This window comes from Vicugna pacos, chromosome 9, assembly GCF_048564905.1.
Source record: "Vicugna pacos chromosome 9, VicPac4, whole genome shotgun sequence".
NCBI lineage: Eukaryota > Metazoa > Chordata > Mammalia > Artiodactyla > Camelidae > Vicugna > Vicugna pacos.
Window position 1 is genome coordinate 9,143,387 of NC_132995.1, and position 22,851 is coordinate 9,166,237.

Sequence of the window (22,851 nt, forward strand, 5' to 3'; positions counted from 1 at the left end):
GAGCCAGGGCCCCCAGAGCTGTGGAGACAGTCCCAGAGGGAGCCAGGAGCACTGCAATGATGCACCACCCTCAGGCTGTGCAGTCTGGTAGGGATCCTGACCTCACATGCCTTAGCTCCAAGACTGGGCACAGCACCCCAACATCCCTGGCCAGTAATTGCTTCAAAATGGACGCAGGGAAGAGAACCAGCCTGGGACTTTACAGGAGCTGCCAGAACTGAAGCACCAGCAGTCCCGGCACAGCTGAGCTAGTGGGATAAAGCTGGACATGCTGGGAGCTGTTTTCCAGCAGTAGCAGGTGAGCCTGCCCCAGAATGAAACCACTGTGGAGACACGTGGGTCCTCGTGACACTGTTAGATCAGTGTCTCTGTAGACGCGCTACTGGAGCCAACAGATATCCTTTCCCTTTTGTTCCCTAAGCTAATTTGACTTGGGCTTGTTTTTTACCACCAGAGTCCAAGCTGAAAACAGGCTGGCACTGGGAGTGGGGTGCTCGGGAGGCAGAACTAACCAGTAGACTCAGTTGGCAGACAGGAGCAGAACTGAGAACCCCCCAGGCCCCAATGAGAAGCTGCTCCCTATTACTTGGTACCAAGTTGTGGCTTGTTTATCTTAGGCTGACCACACACCTGCCAAAGCTAGAGCTGTGGGAGACTTAGAGGAAAAAAAAAAAAAAAACAGGATGTCAGAGGGGCTGGGTGTGGCCAAGATGGCGCCCTGTCCACCAGCATTCAGGGCCTTTCTCTTGTGTGGAGCTTTTGCTGAAAACTTGCCCCTAGAAGGGAGTGGAAGTGGTGTGTGTCCCTTTCCCACCAGGACAAGAGGCAAATGCCTTCTCCATTCTCCTCCCCCACTGGCTGCTGGATGCAGGGTCTCCTGGGGACCTAGGGGATGCAGAGCCACCAGAGGGCGGGGGCCTGGGTCCAGGAGTCACTTTGGAGCACAGCTGCCTGCCACCCCAAACCCCCACATGCATGAAAGTAAACTCTCCCATGTTAGGATATTGAGATATTTAACGTGTGGTACAGCATCTAGCCAAGGAATAAAATGGCCTCCTGTCTTCACAAGAAGCTCGGGCAACACTTGAATGGCTGAAGGCAAAAGAAAGAAAATACTTGGCCAAAGGGATCTACCTCTGTGACCCAGGACCCCTAAGAGCTGGAAAATTGGGAGCACTTCAGAAATGGTCTGTCAGTCTCCTGGGGCTGCTATAACAAAGTCCCACCAACTGGGAAGCCCAGAACAACCAAAGATTATTCTCTGAGTTCTGGAGGCCAGAAGTCCAAAATCAAGGAGTCGGCAGAGCCACACGCCCCCCCAAACCTGCAGGGGAATCCTTCCTTGCCTCTTCCAGCTTCTGGTGCTTTGCTGGCCAGGCTGCTGCCACGGATCCCCCAAGCCCCTCGCCCAGATGGGAGTCCCACCTGTGGGTGTCTTAGGGGGCAGTTAAGAGAACTGGAGCTGTCAGTGACCGAAGGGCAAACAGTGGCCTAAATAGGAAAGCTGTTCACCCCAGACGCCCAGGCAGCTGGAGCAGAAGGTTCCTGGGTTTGCACGGGTGCTGAATGGGCTCCAGGCAGCAATGTTGCAATTCTCATAACCTTCCCACTGCATCTCTACCCACCCGGGCCGGCCTCCCCCGCAGGAAAGAAGGGGTCGGTGCAAAGGCCTTTCCTTTAAAGTGGTTCTCTCCTGAAGGGTGAAACTCAGATTTCTCAGAAATGCCCCACAGCCCTCCAGCCATACGCTTGGTGCCCATGGAGGCGCTCTCCCTCCCAAACACCCAGGGCTGCCAGAGCCGGGCTGCTGTCTGTTCTCCTTGAGCTAGAGGTGATCAGGCAGAGGGATGACCTCTGAACTCAAGCACCATGTCCATCAACAAAGCTGGAAGGTATCTGGGGGTTGTTTCCCTCCGAAAAAGGGGGAAATGGGAGTGTATGGGAGACGGCCAGCAGGATTAGTCGCAGGAGCGAGGACGGGCACCAAGTGGGGAGGGGATGGGAAGACGTGGCTCCTGCCTGGGCAGCCTCCTGGCCTTCCTCTGGGGGACCACTGGCCCATGGCCCGGCAGAGGCTGCGTAGCTGGGACCTGTCTGCCCCACCCCGCGCCCAGAACCCCTGAGGGGGAACCTGGGATCAGCACAAGCAGAAAGCAGGCAAATGGGGAACCCAGCTCTGGTTTATTAGAAAAGGTGTGAACAGAGTTGCACCAACAGGAGCAGCCCCTCCCCCGCCCTCCGCCCGCTGCCGCCTCCCCGCCCCGTTCCGCCCCCACCCGGGTTGTAGTGCCTCTCAGGGCGCAGCCTCCAGGGGCCTGGACGGCAGGGTCTCCAGAGCCCTGGCTGCTCCCCACCCCAGCTCCCTGATAGATTTATTGCACTTAAGAAAAAGAAAGCTCTGATCCTCCACTCCCATCTCCCCCCGCCCACCCCCAGACCAGGCCCTCACCCTGCCTGGGGCTGCTCTGCCAATTCCAACCACCACCGTCGCTCACCGCCCCAACCACACCGTGCCTCCTGCCTGGTCCTGTGCCCGGGGCCACCAGGGGGCCATCCCACTGCCACCTAGGACTCCTGCCCTCGACAGGGCAGGTGTGGCCAAACAGGCCCCTGGGAAAAGGCACCTGGCCTCGTGGCTGATGTCCTCGGAGACCGTGTCAGCCTCCTCCTCCCCGTCCTCCTCCCATCCACCCCCGGCCCAGTCTTCGAGTGTTGAACACATAAATAGAAGTGCTTAAGTAAGGATGGGGAGGGCCGCTCCCTGTAGCTCCTGCACCCCATGTAGTGTTGCTGTGGGGGGTGGGGGTCCCCGGGAAGGCCCCCCCCACCCCCTGGCGTCCCAGGCCTCAGGAAGGCTGGGGGTGAGGGTGAGCAGATTCTCATGGCTCTGGCCTCAGTTCGTTGAAGACCGACCGGAAAAAAGGAACTTGGGAGAAGAGATGGAGGGTGGGGGGGTGTGTGTCAGAGCCAGGGGCTCAATTCACTGGCCCCCCAGCTCCCTGGGCCCCTGGCCCTCACCGCACCTAAAGTGTCACAGTGTCTCCTGCCCAGATTCCTGACTGGCTTCCAGCAGCAGCTCCTCGAGCTCCTTCTCGTTCTTGGAGCAGCTCAGCTCTGCGCGAGGAGAAGGGCCGCCAGTCAGGCAGGTGGGTTGGGGGTACCAGTCCGTCCCCACCAGCCCTGCCCCAAGCCAGACCCTCAGGGTAACACAGGCCCAGGTACCACTGAGACTAGCAGACTCCAGGCAGCAAATCTTCCATGCCCCACCCCCAAGGAGTGCTCCCAGGGAAGGAAGGTGGGGACTGAGGATCAAGTTGCACTTGTCCCCCACCCCTTCAAAGGCCATTCTGAAGAGGGGGAAACTGAGACACGCCAACAGGCAGGTGCTTGCCTGGGGTCACACCCAGCACCCAGGGGCCCCCCTGTCACCCAGCCCCAGCGCTCCTCTCACCGTGTTCCAGGCCACAGCCGCCTGCCTTGGCCTCGGGCCCCGGGGGCGGCTCTGGGGGCAGTGCGAGGGCAAACTCAGGCTTCAGGCCGTTGGGCAGCGGTGGCCCTGACTGAGGCGGCTCTGGCTGTGGCTGAGGCTCAGATGACCCTAGGTTCTGAGGGCTGACAGCCTCAGCCGGTGGTAGTGCAGGTGAGGCGGGAGGGGAGGGTAAGGCAGGTGGGGATGGAGGGCAAGGAGGGGCAGCGGGGGAAGGAGGGGCCGGTGGCACAGGAGGCTCTGCTCTCTCAGGTGGACTCTCCACCCGGGTCACCACAAACACTTTGTGGCCCCGGCCCGGGCTGGACACAGAAATGCGCTGCTCAGTCGGGGAGGAGGGGCAGCCTGGGGGGCTCCTGTCCCCAGGGCCCAGGGAGTCCGTGGGGGGCACCAGGGCGGGGCAGGGGGCCTCAGCCCTCTCCCCATCCTCCTCCTCCCGGTCCTCCCCGTCGGAGTCTGAGTCTGAGTCTGAGTCCGGCCCAGGGCTGGGGCCGGGGGCCCCGTTCTCCTGCGCCTCTGCGGCAGGCTCCTCCCCAGGCTCATCGTCAGGCTGGGGCTCAGTGACGGTGATCTCGGGCATGGAGGCCGACAGCTGCAGGCGCTGCTCCTTCTCCTCCCGCTCCCGCGCCAGCACAAAGTTGCGCTTGCAGCCGTTCTGGATCTCCGCAAGCAGCGCCTTCTGCGTCTCGATGAAGCTCTTCACCTGTGGGCGAGCAGGCCTGGCTAGGGCTCCAGGTGGCCCACCTGCCGGGGTCCCAGGGCCGCCCTAGGCCAGGCTGACCCCCAACTGCCCGCAGGGAAGGGCCCGCTCACCGCCTCCTTCTTGGGCTCGCGGTCAAGGTCCAGGCGCAGTAGGGAATGGTTCACCTTGAGGGCCAACGACAGTGCCATGAGCCCGCCCGTCTTGATCTCGTTCTCCCGAAGGTCCAGTCTCAGGAGGCGGGGGCTCTCGGCGATGAACTCCGCCACCGCCACCGCGCCTGGGAGGGGGACCGCAGGGGCTGGCCACAGGCCCACACCCAGCTGGCCGCCCCCCAGCCCGGCCTGCACCAGCCCCGCGCCCAGCCCCGTGCCCTACCCTCGCAGGTGAGCTTGGTGGAGGCCAGGCCAAGGCGCAGCACGCTGCGGTTGCCAATGAGGCCGTTCTTGAGGTTCCGCACGCCCTCGTTCCCGATGGGGTTGTGGCCCAGGTTCAGCGTCTCCAGGCTGTGAGTGTGCGGCTGGAAGTGGGGCGTGTGAGAGCGAGGAGAGGCCCAGAAGGCCAGTCAGGGAAGAGGCAAACACACGGGGTCTCTCCTCGGCAGTGCCCCCGGTCTGAGCCCCAGCACATTCCTACTTGAGGCCGAATCCCTCATATACTCAGAAGTCTCCCAAGTGCCAGCTGCCTGTCCATGCCCCAGCCCTCCGAGCATCCAGCCATCCCCCACGCCCCACAGCCCGGGCCCACTCTCTGCCCCAGCCAGCAACCCAGGGACTCGGGCCACAGGCCTGGCCCTGGGCAATTCTTAACCTGGGTATGAGTCTTTTTATCCCATGGGCTTGCTTTAAATACCACATAATAGAAAGATTTAAGACTTACTGAAGGCTTCCAGAAATACTAACTTTCTATGCAAAGCATTTTCACCTCATACAAAGCACTGTACCAGGCTACCGTGCTGGATGCAGAGAGATAATCAGAGGAGAACTACTCTCCTCGAGGGGAAGAGGGTGCAGGGGCTGAAGCCAACACCAAACAGGGCTGAAGGGAGAGATCAGGTTCCTGAACTGGCAGGATGAGCAAAAATGGGAGAGGTGACAGCTGGAAGATGCGGAGAGCTTGGGGTGGGAGAGGCGCTGGAGGGAACAAGGCTGCCTCCCTCCCCTCCCTGGCCAACTCACCAGCGTCATGCCCAGGAAGGCCATGCCCGTGTGCGTAAGCTGGTTGTTCCACAGCACCAGGGTCGCCAACCCCTTCCTCTGCTCCTTGAGGCCCTCACAGATGTAGGCCAGACCTGGGGGAGGCCCGTGGGCAAGTCCTGTCTGTGGTCCGGGAATCTCCCTGGGGCACGCTGGCATGGGAGCCGCCCCACGAGTGCTCAGAAGCTCCCAGGCCCCCACCTTGGCCTGCCCAGCCCCACAGGCTCTGGCTCTGCCACCTCCTGCTACTGCACGCCTGCCTCGGGCCTGGCTCACAGGGCTCCCCGATCTCTGGGCCGGGAACACCCCTCCCCTGGGCACCCTGATGAAAGCCTCCCCAGTCTGCTTCCAATCTCTGCTCAAATATCAGCCTCTCGCAGGACAATGTGGCCAGCCTAACCTCAACGGAAGTTCAGCCCACCATTACTGCTTTATTTTTCTCCAGAGTACATCTCACCATCTGACAGACTCAATATTTTATGAATGTATCTTGGCTTTGTCTTCCCTGAGAGCAGAGAACTCTGCCTCACTCACAGCTGTGAACCCAGAGCCATTAGGCCCAGCATGTGGTAGGTGCTCAGTAAACGTGATGCCCAGGCCTGGCTGCCCTGGAGGAAGGCACTGGCCTCGCGGTCCCACTCTGCACCCCTCTCCCTCAACCTCTTCTTCACACTGAGGCTGGAGACTCTGCTCAACAGTGAACCAGGTTGAAATTAATTCCTCCCGCTGACAAGGTCCTGCCGACTACTCCCTCTTCACGTCCCACTCACCTCCTGGCTCTCTGGGGCTTTCCCCCAAAACACCTAACATCTAAGCTCTCTCCCACCTTGGGGCCTTTGCACTTGCTATCCCTGCTGCCTGGATTCTTTTCTTAGGCTTTTAAAGTGGCTGGTCCTGTCCTAGCCTCCTCATCCCAGCCCAGAGATGCGTGCCTGCACACCTTAAACAGCCTCTGGTTGACCCTTTATCCTGAGATCTTTGTTGCCTTCAGGGCATTCTTCCCAGATTGTAATTATTTCAATTATCTGGTCAAAAGCCCACCTCATCCTACAGGAACAGCTGAGCGGTACCCTCTCCAGGACACCCTCCCTGATACCCAGACTGGGTCAGACACCTGCTCTGGGCTTGTGCAACCCAGCCCAGTCTGAGTCATCACTGGGGATGAACTGTGAGCCCCAAGAGGGCAGGGCCACGACAGCACCTCTAGCACCACGAGCATACAGCTGGGCACACAGTGGGTGCTGGGTGGCTGGAGTTGGGGTGGGATGGGTGGACCTGGCACACACCTGAGTCCAGCACGTGGTTGTTACGGAGGTCCAGGATCTGCAGGGAGCAGTTGAACTTGAGCAGGTTGCCCAGCTGGGCTGAGTCCTGCAGGCCATTGAGCTTGTTGTCGGCCAAGTACAGTTCCCGCAGAGTCATGTTCATCTTCAGGGCTGTGGCTGGGGACAGCAGGGGAGGATGCTGTGACTGGCCATGCCCAGGCGACTGGGCCAACAGCCCAAGCCCACCAGCACACTGTCCTGGGGCTCACCGAGCAGCATGAGGGGCCGCCCCGATAGGCTGGCATTCTCCAAGTGCAACACGGCCAGGCTGCTGCGGATGCGCAGGGCACGGGCCACAAAGGGTGCTGAGTGGTCCAGCAGGGGTGTGTTGCGGGCATCCAGGTACTGGAGGCAGCTCGTCTGTGCAGCAGGTGGGGGTGTTAAGCCAGGCTGACCTCAGCCCTCCCTGTCCTGGGAGACCTCCCACCCTATGTCCCAACATCCCAGCGAGCAGCAGGGCCATCTAGTTTCACAGCTGGGAAACTGGCTGGTGAGGGAAGGCCCAGGTTGGGACCCTGGGGATGAGGAGGTAGTGCTGGTGACAACCGAGCTCCTGACTCCTGTATGGCAGAGAAGCCAAGGAGTGAAATGGGTGTGGTGACCACAGCCACCTCCAAGGGACACATTATAGGCAAGTGGAGGAGGAAGGAAAACACTTGCAGGGAGAGAAGGGGCCAGGGCGGGCCCAGGGCAGGCACCTGTTGGCACCGCTTTCCCACTGGCCTGGAGCCTGGGGCCCAGCACCCCCTGAGGGCTCTTGGAACCAAGCCCTAAGGGCTGGGTGCCCTGGAGAGGGCGCAGGCATGAGGCGCCCACCTTGCGCATCATGTGGGCAGCGGCCTGCCAGCCCCGGGTGCCGATGTGCTTGTTGAAGGAGATGTTGAGATGGGTGGCCGACTCGTAGTACTCGATCATGTCGAAGAGGGCAGAGGCACCCTGAGCAGAAACAACTGGGCTCAGCCTTAAGTTTCAGCCTCACGGGGAAGCCAGGAGGTAGGGGCTGAGTGAAGGGGTGGGGAGAGCCCTGATGCTACTCTGGCACCTCTGGGTTTCAGGAACCAACCCTTCCCCCTTTCTGCTGGAGCCAGTCTGCTGTCTCTCACTTGCCCCTCAGAGTAGTCTAAGTGATGTGCTGTGTGACCAGAATAGGCCTCTGGCGTCCCTGGGCCTCAGTTCTCCAGGACCCCTCCCCCCGGGCCCCTGGTGGTCTCCAGGTCTAGGGAGGTGAGAATACCTGGGTGTAAACGGGGAAGGCTGCTTTCAGAATACTTCTCAAACTCTCCCCTGCAGGCGCTGGGTTCCCAGCAAGGGGTTCCTGGAAAGGCTCCTGGTGGCCACACACCTCACCCTCCAGCCTGGCTCCCCAAGTCTCTCCCTCACTTACAAAGCCCCCGCCTGAGTCTGAGGTGGGCCGATGAGACCCTTTCTCTGGGCCCCACCACAGAGCCCAGCATTCCCTCATCCACTCTGGCCACACCAGACGTCTCCCCGTCTTGTTCTTCAAGAGGCCCTGCCCAGCCTTTGTCCAAGAGGGTCCCCTCTTCCTGCCATGCCCTCCCCCCAAACCTCTAAGGGGCAGGGAGCTCAGGGAGCACGCAAGGGCAGTGGCAGGCTGCTCACATCTTCGTCCAGGTTTGTCTGCTCCAGATCCACAACCTTGAACTGCAGCCTCTTGAAGACCTCTTCGAGGGCCTCGCAGGTCTTGTAGTCAAGCTTCTCACCTGGGACGAGATGGAGCACCATGCGCATGCGTGTCTGTGAGCGCACGTCTGTGAGCGCACTTCTGCGCCTGCACGCGTGCACTCGCATTCGGGGTCAGGGGCTGGGTGGAAACGGGCTCCAGACCAAGGGAGGGAGCTCACACCTGTCTCAGGCCCAGCCCTGCCTGCCCTTGGCTGACCCCAGGTAGGCCACTCTCTGCCCTTGATCCACCTCCAGGGAGGCTCTGGCCCTGCCCACTACCCAAGGGCCCCCAGCCTCTGTCCAGACACACACCTTTCAGGTCCAGACAGTCAATGCGGTGCCCGAGGTCTGTGAACTCCTGGGAAAGAACCAACGGTGGTTAAGGCAGGAAGACACCTGCAGGGGCTGAGCTGGACAGTGGGGCAGCTGGGGCTCTGAAACAAGCAACCTTGGAACATTCTGGAGTCATCTGTCCGAAAGGAAGTCACTAAAGCAGAGCTTTAGCAACAGGACCAGGTTGGGCGAGCAGCAGGAAAGGCGCCTTTGAGAGACGGCTGGCGGGCAAGCAGGCCAGAGGTGCAGTAATGCCCCACTCAGAGAAAAACGGAAACTACCCTGTCTATGGACCTCTGCATAGTGATCTGTTCTCTTATAAAAACACAAAAAGTCAGGAGGGAGGGTATAGCTCAAGTAGTAGAGCGCATGCTTAGCATGGATGAGGTCCTGAGTTCAATCCCTGGTTATCGCCATTAAACAAGTAAATAAACCTAATTCTCTCCCTCCCCTCCCCAAATAACAATAAAATAAATTAATTAAAAAAAAAAAAACCACAAAAAGGCCAGGGGATGAAAACCCCAAGCTGTTACCAGTGGGAACTCCTGGGGAATGGGACTTGGGCAGGAAGTGAGAAGTCAATTCTGCTTTTTATAACTGTAGTATTTTAACTTTTTTTTTTTTAAGTAGAGAACATACATTACTTCTGTAATTCAAACTTAAATTTCGTGTACATGGCTTTTCCCCCGGGGAAGAGAATTTCTTTGGGGAGTGAGAGATACATGACAAGTAATTTCCTACTTTAATTCTGTACTGTTTAAATATTCATGAAGAGCCTGATTACTTTTACAACTGAAAAGGTTTTCAAAGCTGTATTTACAGAAGCTCTTGGTTGGCTAACCAGCCTGGGTAGGGGGAGTGCTTTGTGCACCCCTTCTTGCTTGGGAGCAGACACCACAGGCCCAGGTGCTGCCAAGGTGGGAGGAGGGGAGCTTCACCCCAGGGACCCCCACACCCTGCCCCGACACCGCCCATCCCCAACCTGGTGTACCTGGAGCTGCCTGAGGAGCTTGGGGATCTGTCTGCAGTTCAGCTTCTGGCAGGCCTGCTTGTAGGCGCCAATGACCTCGTCCACGGTCACATTCTGGGCTGTAAGTAGAGAGGACCCAGGCCTGTGACTCTCCGCACCCGGGGCCTCTTTCACCCACTCCCGCCACAGGCCTCTGCCTGCGCCCCCCTCAACCTTCAAGATAAAACCTTCCTTCCAAAAACCCACTGAGTTCATCCTGCCCTTGAAGCCCCTTGATATGACTGCTACTCTGGGGAAGTAGCCCCAGGCGTCCCCAAACCAAGTTAGCCCGACCCTCCACAGCTCCCCACAGCTCTCCGAACCTTCACATAAAACATTACACAACTAACATCACACCACTTTCCTACTTGTCAGCTGTCTCCCCTACTAGACTGGGAGCCCCAAAAGGACAGAGGCTGTCTAAGTCACAACCATGTCCCCAACACCATCCAGCACAGGGCCAGACCCAGAACAGGTGTTTGATTTGTGGTTTTTTTGAATGAGAGAATGAATCCACACTTCAATCTTATCAGGATGCTGAGCTCAGAGAAGGGCAGCACCTTGCCCAAGGTTCACAGCTTGTAAGTGGTAGAGCCAGTATTTGAACTCAGCTCTTAACTGCGATGCCACATGGCCTCTCCAACTTCCCATTCCTGAGACATCCTCAACAGCAAGACATTCCTGGACGGTACTCAGGACTGGGCTTCCTGTCCCAGGGACACAGCAGCAGTCAGGGTCCCTGACATGGCCCTGGTGCGCCATGGTAAGGGGCAGTGGCTGGCAAAACAAATGAGGGAATGCAGCCCAAACCTAACGATTACACAGCCCTGTCCTTGGGAAACTGAGGGCCCGTCACCACGCGGAAGGTAAGCCTGGCCCTACTGTCTACGCAGACTTGTCTGTTTCGGACATTTCATAAACAGGGTAGCCTTTGGCAGCCAGCTTCTTTCTTGGAGCAGAACGATTTTGCGTTTCAGCCCCTCTGCAGTGTCCGACGTATGCATTTTGTTTATCCATTCATCAGGTGAAGACATTTGTATTCTTTTCAGTTTTGGGCTATTAGAGCTTAGGTTTTGCCCTGGGGTGACCAGGACAGCAGGAAAGAAAGGCTCTGAGCAGGGGAGGGACAGGGTCAGGCCTGGGTGGAGAAAGCTCCTGGGGTCGGCAGGGCGGGCAGGGAATGTGCCAGTGGGAGCCCCTACAGAGCTTCTGGGTAAGCACCTCCTAGTGGACCCTCCCCTGGCCACTGCTTCGGCCAGGGGCCATCCACTCCAATCTCATCAAGCACTGCCCTGTCTTGTAGGTGAGGACACTAAGGTTCAGGGAAGGGAAGCTGCCTCTGTGAGGCCAGACAGCTGGTACAGGGCAGAGTCGAACATTTGCTCCATAACCCTCTCCACTGTGCTGGGTGAGGGTGGGGATGCCGGAGGAAAGAAGCTGACGGAAGCCCCAGCCTCCCCAGAGGTCAGGCTTGGTGGAGCCTGCAAGAAGCAGGAGGTGACCAGCAGTCCTCCCCGGTGTCAGCTGCCCGCCTGCAGACCTTGCAAGGGAGCTCTCTGACACTGGATCATGTGCCTGGAGGCTTCCAGCTCTGGCGGGGAGAGGGGGTGGACAGGAGCTGGCCCTGCCTGGAAGGCAGCCCTTGGGACTCGAGCAGCTGCCTCAGGGAGTCCAGCCAAACAGGGTCCACTGACCCCAGGGGATCTGTGAACTTGAGTGGGGAAAAACTACCTCTTTATTTTCACTAACTGAGCTGAAATGAAATTTAGCATTTCCTTCTTATTAACATAGCACACACACACACACACACACAAAAAAGACAGCAAAGAGATACTGTTTAGCAGACCCTGCCACTCTGTCATCAATAGAAACGGCAGATGCACTCACATCACATAACAGTGACTGCAGATTCTGAATGCGCATCACCACTTTGGAAATGGTAGTCATTTACGCTGCTGCTGTATCCTGTTATTTCATGTGTCAATGAAAAAGAGTATAAATACTAGATTACTATTTTAAAAATACTTCATAAGCTGTATTTTAACTGGTATCTTTTGTAATCATATTTTATTTTTCGCCTTTAAAAAGCATCACTCCAAGAAAGGGTATGTACACAGGCTTTATCAGATGGCCAAAGGGAAAAACTGCTCCCCTGGACACAGTCACGTCAATAAAGGCCCCAGTCATGTCATATGAGGATGAAGTAGGGGCCGGGTACACATGGGATCCTCATTAGCAGTTCTTGGGGTCCTAGATAGTCTGCAGGGAATAAGACCCTAAGCAACATCTCAAACTGCAGCTGGTGCTTTAGGTGTTCAGCTCAGACATCCCTTCCTTCAGGAAACCCTCCCTAAATGCCTAGGCTGGGCCAGGCTCCCCAAGTCCTCTGGGATCCACCATCCCAGCCCTGCCCACTGGATCAGTATTTGTTTTGAGGAGCCTCCTGGTGACTTTGAGGCCAGGGTCTCTGACCTTGCCACCTCCACACCAGCCACAGGTGCCATCCAGCCACCCCTTCAGCCAGGAGCCCAGGGTTCAGATGCAGGCAGGGCCTTACACAAGGTCACAGCCCAAGCTCGGGGAAGTGGCACGGGTCCACTCACGTACACCAGGGGAAACTGAGGGTAGCAGGTAGGAAAGATGGACAGGCTCAGAAGTGGGGGGCCCAAGGCCCAGGGCAACAGCAGACAACAATGACAACTGCATTCTGTCACTCTCCTCTGTTGCCGAGACACATTTCAAGGTGGGGGCAGCACTGGAGAAAGACACTGAAGGAACAAAAGCAAGGGTCCAGTCAGTGCGCTGCAGCGTGGGCTCAGCAGCCTGCGGGCACCCCGACCCGGGCTCCATTTCCCAACAGCATCTCAAGCACATCCCAAGTCCTGGCCCATCCCAGAGGGCAGACCTGAGAGTGTCAGGTGGCTCAGGAATGACCTGGTAGTAATCATTACGTCTGTGTATTTCATTCATATACTAAGGAAAAAGAATTATCTCATCAAAACCAGCATTTTGCATATATTATCACTTGGGAATGAGATGAAACATATTCAAATTTTAAAACTGAACTACTTTACAAAAAATAAAAAACAGTAAGAAAACGGCAGTACAGGTGGGTCGGAGAAGTAACACGGGGCATTTATATAGCACTGCCGCTGTGCCGGGGCCACCCAGCACCTTACAAGCTGGTGGAGTTGGGAGCTGGCGCAGGCAGGCCGGCTTGGGACCCGCCCCTACAAGCTCGTTTGTGGCAATCCTGCCTGCGCCTCGGGTCATCCACCCCAGACCTGCCCAGCCTTAACCTAAGCACACAGGCCTTCGAGTGTCAATGAGCTGCTCTCCTGGCCGCAGTTCGACACCCACAGATGAGCGTGACTGCCTGGCTCTACCCAGTGGCCTCCCCGTGTGGGGAGCCATCAGGCAGTACAGGCAGAGAGCCGGGGAGGAGGAGGGCAGCCGCGGGCACAGCTCACACAGGGTGTTACTGGACACCGGGGTGGGCCAGGTGAGAGACCGCAGTCAGAGCGCTGAGGCCAGGTTCTGAAGGGCAGGGCTGCAAGGTGGAGAAGGCCCAGCTCTAGCCCAAAGTCTGGGGCCTGGATCCTGGCTGCCTCCCTCCTGCACTCTGAGACCTTGGGAAGGCCCTCCCGGGGAAGCACCTCGAGCTCCCCACCAGAGCCGTGGGGTCTCACGGTGTAGTTAAAAGCAGGGGCTCTGGAGCCAGAGTGCCTGGGGTTGAATCCTGGCTCCCAACGTAAACTCCAGGACCTCTATGCCTCAATCATCTGATTCTGAAATTGTGCATGAGTGAAACTACCCCCAGGGTAACTGGTGACTGAGGTAGCAGGAGTCCAGCCCTCAGGCCAGGCTTAGCACACATTGGTCGGTGCTCACAAAACACCAGCTACCACTGCCGTGTGTTCTCCCCCACGGGGAGGCAGGGACCCAGAAGAAGTTGCCAAAGCACCTGTCCAGTGACGTAACGGCCAGTGAGGCCAGGTGGACACATGGGTGTGCGGAGGCACATGCATGTGAGAGTGTGTCTCAGGTCAGGGCTCCAGTGCATTCGCTCCCAAGCCCAACGCCCTGAAGATCCGACTCAGGCAGGGATTGGCTTAAGTGGTGGTCAGAGAGGAGGGGGCGGGGTGCATGAGGGAGAGAGACCACGCATGCTGGGGGTGGGATGTGCAGAGGTCATGGTTTCCAGCAAGAGGGCCTGGGTTCCAATCCTTGTCCTGGGGAGGCTGGGATAAACATTTGCAACGACCTCTTTCCCTCTCTGAAAGGACACCTGCAGGATCTCAGCAGATAAGGGACATGAGGGCACCTGCTAAGCAGCTGCCCAGTGCTGGATCTGACTCAGCAGGAGACAAAGCTGCAGAAAAGATGACGATGACAGTGGCGGTCACCATGTCCAGGTATGGGGCCCTCGCTCTGTGTAAGACACCATGCTGAGCACTTTCTACGCAGTTTCTTTCAGACAGCTCCATAATCCTATGGGATTGGCAGTTATAGCTCCATTTTTAATAAGCAGAAGCAAGCTCAGAGAGGGCAAGCCACCTGTCCAAGGTCACAGAGTCAGAAGTGGCAGCCCTGGAACGCACACCCAGACCTGTCTTGCTCTGAAACTGGAACACAGCTTAATTCTCACACTTCCTAGACAGGCCTAAGGGGGAAGAAGGGGCCAGGGACAGAAGCAGGCTGTGGGGTCCCCTGAACTCTGGCTGGGGCCAAGGGGAAGGGGTGAGTTCTGGGGAGGCGCCAGTTTTCCACGAAGAGGTGGTGAGGAAACGAGCCTGCCTCCCACTCCCACCTGCCACGGGCCCTCACAAAGGGACAGAGAGAAACCCGACGCCAGGCATCAGGTGACAGGCAGAGAGGGCTGGCTCTCCTCTGCACACAGGTGCAAAAGCACCCACGAAAGGCAAGGACAGGATGGGCACCAGGGGGCAGCGATGACTCAGGCCATCCCTGCCAGCCCAGAGCTGGTGGGAAAGACAGTCATCATCTAAGTGGGAGCCAAAACCCGGGAAACACCGATGAAACCACTACCACAATCAAGGTAGCTAGCATTTCCATCACTCCCCAAGAGGTGCAATTTTTGAATTCCCAAATTACTGTTGGTGTATATAGCTATCAAAATTCATCAAACTGTACATTTGAAATATGTGTAGTTTACTGTACAGGAACTAAAATAAAATAACTAAAAAAAAAAAAAAACTGGGAAGCAACAGTGTGTGTGGAGGGGAAGACAAGGGAGTTGGGAGCCAGCTCTCACTGCTGGGGTTTCAACAAGTTGGGGACACAGACGAGACAGACACAAACATAGTAGTGGGCAGTGGCCCCTGGGATAGGGTAAGTGTGACAGGGAGGGAGCAGGCCTGGCCTCGGTAAGGACCTGGCTCTCTGTGTGGGAGCACCGGGGTTGGGTGCAGAGCAGTGTCAGGAGCTCCTCAAGGTGTGGAGAGGACCGAACCTGCATGAGACCAGGGCTGGGGAGCAGGGAGCCGCCTGGGCCCCCTAACAGGGAGGCTGCTGGGACCAGCACACCAGAGGCTAACAGTGAGGTTTAAGCGCTTGGGTGGCCCAGAGCCAGGCCTGGGTTCTAACCCCTCCATTAGCTAACAGCACATGGCCTTGGCTTCTTGGGGCTTGGCTACTGTACTGCATCAGCAGAGCCGACCTTGGGAACCTGCCTGCCATGCTCTTCCTGCCCCCTGAGGGTGGGGCACCGTCACCATTATCACCCCACTTGACAGATGGGAAACCGAGAGCCTCGCGGCAGGTGCGTGACCAGGCTCATACGGGACAGCATCTCTCCATGTGGGACCCGAGACCCCGGCTCTCAAGGCTTTTCCTTGCAGGGCTCCCCAAGCTTCTGTGCTCCCACCACTCGAGGTCTATGGAACACCATCCTCCCTTTCGGAGGCCGTTTGGGCTCACACATGCAGGTGGAAGGCTGGCTCAGAGGGGACCAGGCCAGTGCTCAAAGGTGCAGGGAAGCTGGGATCCTGAGCCTACACCCCACAGCAGCTTCACGGGTGGACAAGTGTCAGCTGCACACCCGCCCCTGTGCTGAGTGCCGCCTTGGCCTGTGAAAGTACCAACTGGCCCTCGGTAGACGGGCACTGGTCCCCCCACCTCCCTCACCATGCCACCCCAGGACCCCAGGGGTATGTCCACATTACCTCTACTCCTCACTGTCCTCCCGAGAGGTGCCCTGTCCACAGCCCCCGTCACAGTGATCGGTCGAGGACAGGAAGCTGATCCTTGTAGCACCGGCCACAGCCCGCCCCAGGGCCTGGGCCAGAACTGTCAGGAACAAGAGCTCTCTTCTTGCAGGAGCGGCTGAGGTGGCCTCCCATTTCTAGAGCTGCTGGCAGCCACCCTGGCATCTACCACCAGAGCGCCTCCCGAGAACAAAGCCGACTCAGAGGAAAGGTGAGCTCAGAGGTGAAGAGAGAGTCCTGATGACGCTGTCTGAGGCCCTGGATCCAGGCAGGCCAGAAGCCAGACTATTCAGGACTCCTCAGATCCGTAAGCCAATAAATTCCCCTTTTGGCTTCAGCCCCTCTGAGTTAGGTTTCTAACCCAGAAGATTCCAGCTTAGAGACCATCCTGCTATCCATCAGTAAACACCTCCCGGGGCCTCCTGCCTGCAAAGTTCTGTGCTGGCGCTAAGGGGTCAGGGAAGGCTCTGACAGGGTCCCTGCCCGCTGAGGGGTTCTTATCTTAGGAGAGGGCTATGCAGACGGTCTGTGGAAGCTCCGGGAGGGCACTGTGAATGCTCTGGACTGAGCTAGGACTAGGCGGTCAGGAAGAGCCAGGTCTCAAAGGCCCCTTTTAAGCCTCACCATCAAGCAGACCTCCCCCTCCTGCTCCGGGCACTGAGCTCCAGCGACACCTCAACTCTTCTCTTTCCCAGAAAGGCCCAGGGCTTCATCACACTTCATACTCTCCCTCCTCTTACACATTACACTCTCATTTCAACCCTCAGCTCAAGGGTCTCCTTCTCCAGGGAGCCCTCCATGACCCCCAGCTGGTCAGGCCCCCTCCTCTGGGCTCCCCCATCTCAGCTCTGCCCCACACTGAACTGTCACTGTCTAGGAACCGATCTGTCTCCCTCAAGGGACAGAGAGCCCCAGGGAAGAAAGGCCGGGAATTGTGGTCCCCACTGCCCAGCACAGGGCCAGGCACAAAGAAGGCACCAAGACAGGGTGAGGGAGTGACAGAGTCCTCTGTCACTGTCCTAGGTCTGAGGGTAGTCTGGGCATTCTGACGGCGGTGGGTGGGGTTGGGTGGCAGGTCTGCCTGTGTGTAGAAAGGCTACTGTGGAGGCCCGGCTGGAAGGACCACTGCACAAGGGAGCCTAGAGGGAGGTGAGAGGGATGCCAGGGCCCAGACCCTGCCAGAAACCACTCACTTGGTGAAACATGCTCTCAAATTCAGAGTGCTCCCTGCACAGACAGGTGCGCGCTGTTCTTCATCTCACCCCGGTTCCCTACCAGGCATTCTGCCAGGCGCTTTGTGACTGAATCTTTAATCCTCATCGTAATCCTGCAGAGAGGTCCTGAGCCCACGACCCACCACTGCAGAGGAGAAAACCTCTCCCAATGCCAACTGGTCTCCTAGGAGCTGGGAACGGGTAGGGGTCAAAGCCAGGGCTGTTCCCGTCCCACATTGGCGCCCTGCAGTCCTCAGGCCCCCGGGCTTCAGGCTGGACAGACAGGTTTGGGGGGCCCAGAAAGATAGCCTTCTCTAATATCAGGTCAGGGAGGTTCCCCAGAGGGATTTGTCTTTCTCTTTGTGGTTTCTGGGGTCCGGAGAGCCAGTCCTGCGCTCAGGAGAGCTGTGCTCTGGGGTTTCCTCACGGTGCCTGCCGAGACCGGGTCTCCACAGGACTGCAGCGGGAGCCAGTGGCTGCAGGAGAGTGTGGGCACAGGGCCAGCCTGGTGGGCTCGCATCCTAACAGCCTTCTCCCTCCCCCAAAGTCTCCCAATCTGCAGCCACCGATCCCCACATGCCCAGCCCTATCCCAGGGCCCCCACGTGGTCAGGGAGACAAACCTGGGAATAGTCACAAAGCAGCACCACAGCCACAAGAGAGAGTGGGGAGGGAACATGGAGGCACGAGGACAGACAGGCTGACACCTGCTGGGAAGGGAGCATCTGGAAAAGTCTGAGAGAGAAGGTCCTGAAGAGTGAGATGGCAAAGAGGGAAAGGCATCCTGGGCAGAGGGAACTTCATGACTAAAGTACCCAAGGAGAAACTCACCATGTGTCTGGGCAGTGAGCACATGATCAGGAGGGTCTAGGGTATGTGAGAGGAGGGGTCGGCAAGGAGGCTTGGGAGAGGCCACCCACGGAGGGCCTCAGTCACTGAGCCCAGGATGGGGGTGTCATCCTAAAAGTGTTGGTGGCAAAGCCTGCGTGCAGGAGAGGTGCGAGGAAAATCTGGCTCAGGGGCTATAGTAGTCAAGGTCCCCACCAGAGCCTTATCAGTGACATAGGGCCTCAGGGCCTTTACACCTGCTGCCCCTCTGCCCAGAGCACTCTTCTACCTTATATCCCCATGGATTCCTCCCTCCCTCCCTCCCTGCAGGCCTCTGCTCCGACATCACCTCCTCAGAGGCCTTCCCAGACCACCCCATACAGAACAGCCCCCTCTGTCGCTGTCCATCCCTGTTTACCCTGCTTCATTCTCTATGTGGCACTTCCCAGACCTAACACAAAGCTTTACTGCTTTTGTTCACTAAGTATCCCCAGAACGATACACACGGGGTGCACAGGAGATGACAGAACAAATGAACGCCGAGGGTGAGGCAGAGCATGTTCCTGGAGTCAGAAGGACAGGTATTCAAGTCCCCAGCTCTGCTCAGGCCAGCTGGGTGAACTCAGGGAAGAATCTTTTCGCATTGGGCGCCCCACACTCAGGCACCGAGGGCAGGAGGGCAGTAAGGTCGTGGATGCTTAGCCCAGAGCAGATGCCTTCCACACACCCTCATCAGGTGCCCGGTTCCTTCCCATACTCCCGCAGTCCCACACACATCCCTCTCACGGCCTGCGCTGTCCCAAAGGTGGGGCCAGGGGTAGGAGAGGGGCAGAGCCTCTAGGGCCCTTCTGCCTTAGGCTGCCCAGCGGCCCCACCACCCTGCAGGAACTAAGCTTGAGGTCCCTATCTCTGCAGAGCCACGTGTTTTATGCTGCACACGTGCAGAACTTCCTCATCCCCTGACCCATGCTGCTCTGGGCGCAGAATGTGAGTGTGCAGGGCCCTCCAAGACTGTATAAGGCCCAACTCAGCTGGTTTCTCGAGACTGGGCATTTCTCACGGGAATACTTCACAAGGGCAGGCCACAGGTACTCAAGTCCAATCCTGGTGGGCAGCCACAGAAGGATGCCCACGGAACGCCCAGCATCCAACTGTGAACATCCAGAGGTCCCAGGAGACCAGGCATCACACCAGCTGTTCACCTCTACCCCTAGCCACTTCCAAGCCCTCAGGTCCTTGCCATGAGAACCCTGGGATGTGGGTGTCAGTCTTTATGGTGGCACCGGTCAGTTGTTCCAGAGTGGGGAAGGCACTCCCAGCCCCCAATCTCTCTCCTATGTAACCCCCTACCTTAGGCTGCCCAGTTGCCAGCTCCCGCGCCTCCTCAGCCCGGTTCTCCACCTGCCTGATGACATCCTCCCCCCATACACTCCCCTACTGTGAATCCTGCAGGGCTCCATTTCTGGGCCTGCAACCAAGAACGCAGGCCTCACACGTGGGGAGACGGAGGCCCTGAGTGGAAAGTCCCTCAGCCCAGAGTGGGGGGGTTGGAATCCAGGTCTGTGCTTCTGACCCCACTCCTCCAGCCACTGCCCTGCATTTCCAAATGCTGCTCCTTCCACCCTGTCTCCGCCCCCAGAACCCTCTGGGCCTATAGCAGAGAAAGGGAGAGGGAACACACCGTGCACAGGGGCTTCTCTGGTGCTCGGTGGAATCATCTTTTTGCATCTACTCTCAGACAGATTGAGTGATAGAGAAACCTGATTTCATTTATGCCTTCTAACAGCCCTGAGAAGTAGGAATTATCTCCCCTCACCTTCCAGATGAGTTTGGAAAGTGACCTGCCCAAGGACACTTTTCCAGCTGGATGCCGAGGCAGGAGCAAACCCTGTCTGCCGTCCTCCACATCCTGCGCTCCCAACCCCTGGGCTGGTTCCTCGACCAGTCCAGTCCCCAAAGCAGGCAGTTGAGGTTCAAAATTCTTAAACGCTCAGTGACTCTCAGAACAAAGGGAAATTCAAATTAAATGAAAGTATGCCGATACACCATTTTTCACCTACCAGACAGGCCAACGCCCACAAGCTGGACAGCACGTGCTGGTGAGACTGGGAAGCAGGCGTGCCCTCAAGCAGCTGGTGTACGCACCAACCAGTCCAACCCCTTTCCAAACCAATTTGGCTGTGCTGGTCAAAACTCCAAAAGACAAATACATGTACCCTGCCCTCCAGCTGTTCCACTCCCAGAGATTCATCCTATAAATATGCCTGCAAAGGTGCAATTTTATATACGTAGAAGGTTATCCATGGCAGCACTCCCTGCAAACAGAGAACTGAACTGACACTAGTATCTATCAGCGGGGAGCAGTCAATAACCCCGGTCCACCGTGCACTGGGACTCTGCGGCCACAGAGAATGAGGACGCTCTCTCTGAGCCAACAGGGAACAACACCCAAGAGACATTAAATGAAAAAAGCATGGTGCAGAACAGTGTGCTTGTGAACGCCACCTTTAATGAAATAAAGGGAGAAAATAAATATCAGTGCTCACCACTAAAAAGCTAACACAGAGATGGAGCAGCAAGTGAAACAGCTCAGAAATCAGAGAATAAAGGCCCCCAGTCGCTTTGCCTGGCTTCCTGGCAGCACCATGGCCTCATCCTGAAGTGGCTGCCTCCTTCAAGCAGAGGGAAGGCTGTGCTCTTCTCCAAGAGCCAACTACAGCTACCCACTTTGTTCAGGGACACCAGAGAGCACAGTCTCGTCCTGGCCCTGGGGAGATGACAGCAGAGGAAAGAAGATGGCTGGCTTGGGACTGAGTGTCCTCACCGTTTTAGAAACAACTCAGAAAAGCATATAGGTGAAATGATGGATATCCAGGAATTGCTACAAAATAATGGGGAGCGGGCAGAACAGAGGATAAAGAATGACCACGTACTGGTCATTACTGAAGCTGGGCAGGGGGTTCATTATACTACTGTTGCATATGTCTAGAGATGTCCATAATGAACATGAATGAATAAATAGGGGTTGGGAGGCACAACTGCTCAGAGCTGGGCCCCAGAGGCAGTATTTAGGATGGGAGGGAAATCTGGTTCACCTAGGGCCAGCAGCTTGGGTTAGGCCAAGGTCAGCTCTTCACGACCACCTTAATTATAAAGCTAGGCCTGGCTTTGGTGGTTGCCGGCCTGGGTGGTTCCCCAGGGCCTGGCTCAGCAGATGCTCAGTGAACATGGGCTGAAGGAAGGAAGGAACGTAAACACGGGCCCTCACCCCTGCACCATGAGGGATAGGACAGCTAGATGGAGGGTGGACAAGGAGAATTTGAAACACACCATGAGGGGGAGGGGGACCCAGGGCTCCAGCACAACCCTGGTGATGGTGGTGTCCCTGAGTTCCACAGGGAGCCCAGGAGAGTTGACATTTACAATTCCATCACCTCAGGTGTCCCTTCATGTGCCCGAGCCAAAGCCACACAGCACCCCTGGAATGGGGACATGACCAGACCCCCAACCTAAGACAAAGAAAAGGAGGTCCAGAGAGGCGGCAACACCCGAGGGACCACAAAGGCCAGGAGCCCTCCTCTTGCACTGCTGGGCCACTACGGCTTTTAGAGTTGGCTTCCTAGTTGGGACTCCAAAGTCAGCTCCAAGGGTACTCACCTGCCAGGAGGAAGCATCCTCAGATGCCCTCACCCACATCAGTTACAGCTCCCGAGGGCCTGGCCTTCCCAGCCTACTGCCCTGGCCAGGCTGGGACCTCCCCCCAGGACCTGGAGTAGAGCAGTGTACCTCCTGTTCCCACAGGGTGCTCTGGGGGACAGCAGCCGGGTGCCAGGAGGCCTGGACACAGAACGAGGGTGGTGACGGGGCCCACACAGAGGGCACGGAGCAGCTGCCTCTGCCAGCAGGTGGAGGCCCAAGCAGGAATTTCTAGCTGCTCTGCCTGTTCTGAAAAACCTCTGCCTCTAACTCTTTAGGAAAAATGAAGGGGCACAAGTCATGCCTTATTCCTCCTGATGACGAATCACTGAGGCCCCCTCCACCCCCACCAGTCTTTCAGTAACTCAGAGACCCTCACAGATCACACTGAGGCTGGAAATGGTAACTTTCCCAGTAGAGTGGGCCCACCCGACTGAGACAATGTCGCCGATGGTGATGTCAAGCATGATCTGTCCCTGAGTCACACCAACACTGGGTGCCACTCTAGGACTAGTGTCCCTGGAAGGGAAGGGGGCTGCCATCCCTCATTCCAGCCAGCCTGGTTGACAAGCAGCCTCTGGGCCTTTGCTTGAGCGGCTCCTCTGCCTGTCCCTGCCAGGGCCAAGGAGGGCTGAGGTGATCGCCGGGTGGCATGTTTAGCTTTTCCACCTTCAGAACCACACGCCCAGGGCGGGCTGTGCGCAGGAAGCCTGGTGAGGATGGGCAGGGACATCCTGCAGACCCCTCAGGAAAGGAAAACACGCCACCTTTGCAGTCCATGCCCTTCAGAGACGAGGCAGGCACATAACGAGCTGTGGTGACCATGTCAAGGACAGGCCAGGCTCTGCCACTTTTAGTCCCCATAGTGTGTCCCCACATGAGACTGAAACCTCAACTTCTTGTCCTGGGACAAGCCCCTGACGTGGCCCTGCAATGGGCTCGCCCATCCTCTGCTCTCACATACCTCCACCTGCGCCCCGACCCTATCTGTTCCGCCTCCTCCGGGTCTGCAACTGCTATTCCCGAGGCTCAGAGAGCTCCGACACCCCCAGCTCTTCCTAACCTGTCATTCAGGTCTCAGCCCAGACGTCACCCACTTTGAAAAGCCTTCTCTGACCCCCTCCTTTTAAAGTAGCATCCCCACAACCCCACAC

At 57.6% G+C, this 22,851-nt stretch overlaps 1 protein-coding gene across 2 annotated transcripts in view; it reads right to left on the reverse strand.

Moving 5' to 3' along the window:
* Positions 1-2,159: 2,159 nt before the first annotated feature.
* Positions 2,160-22,851, reverse strand: part of PPP1R37 (protein phosphatase 1 regulatory subunit 37) — a 40,252-nt gene continuing 19,560 nt past the window's right edge. Inside the window, exons 2-13 of one of the 2 annotated variants that reach the window (XM_072966862.1) lie at positions 9,716-9,813; positions 8,704-8,749; positions 8,329-8,429; positions 7,525-7,644; positions 6,918-7,068; positions 6,670-6,825; positions 5,366-5,478; positions 4,566-4,707; positions 4,301-4,467; positions 3,452-4,190; positions 3,024-3,114; positions 2,160-2,926 (exon numbers count right to left, since the gene is read on the reverse strand). In XM_072966862.1, coding sequence (XP_072822963.1) covers positions 3,032-3,114; positions 3,452-4,190; positions 4,301-4,467; positions 4,566-4,707; positions 5,366-5,478; positions 6,670-6,825; positions 6,918-7,068; positions 7,525-7,644; positions 8,329-8,429; positions 8,704-8,749; positions 9,716-9,813 — 1,916 coding nt within the window. In that variant the 3' untranslated portion in view covers positions 2,160-2,926; positions 3,024-3,031. Of the gene's footprint in view, positions 3,115-3,451; positions 4,191-4,300; positions 4,468-4,565; positions 4,708-5,365; positions 5,479-6,669; positions 6,826-6,917; positions 7,069-7,524; positions 7,645-8,328; positions 8,430-8,703; positions 8,750-9,715; positions 9,814-22,851 lie in introns of both variants that reach the window. The other variant, XM_072966861.1, reaches the window with a different exon arrangement.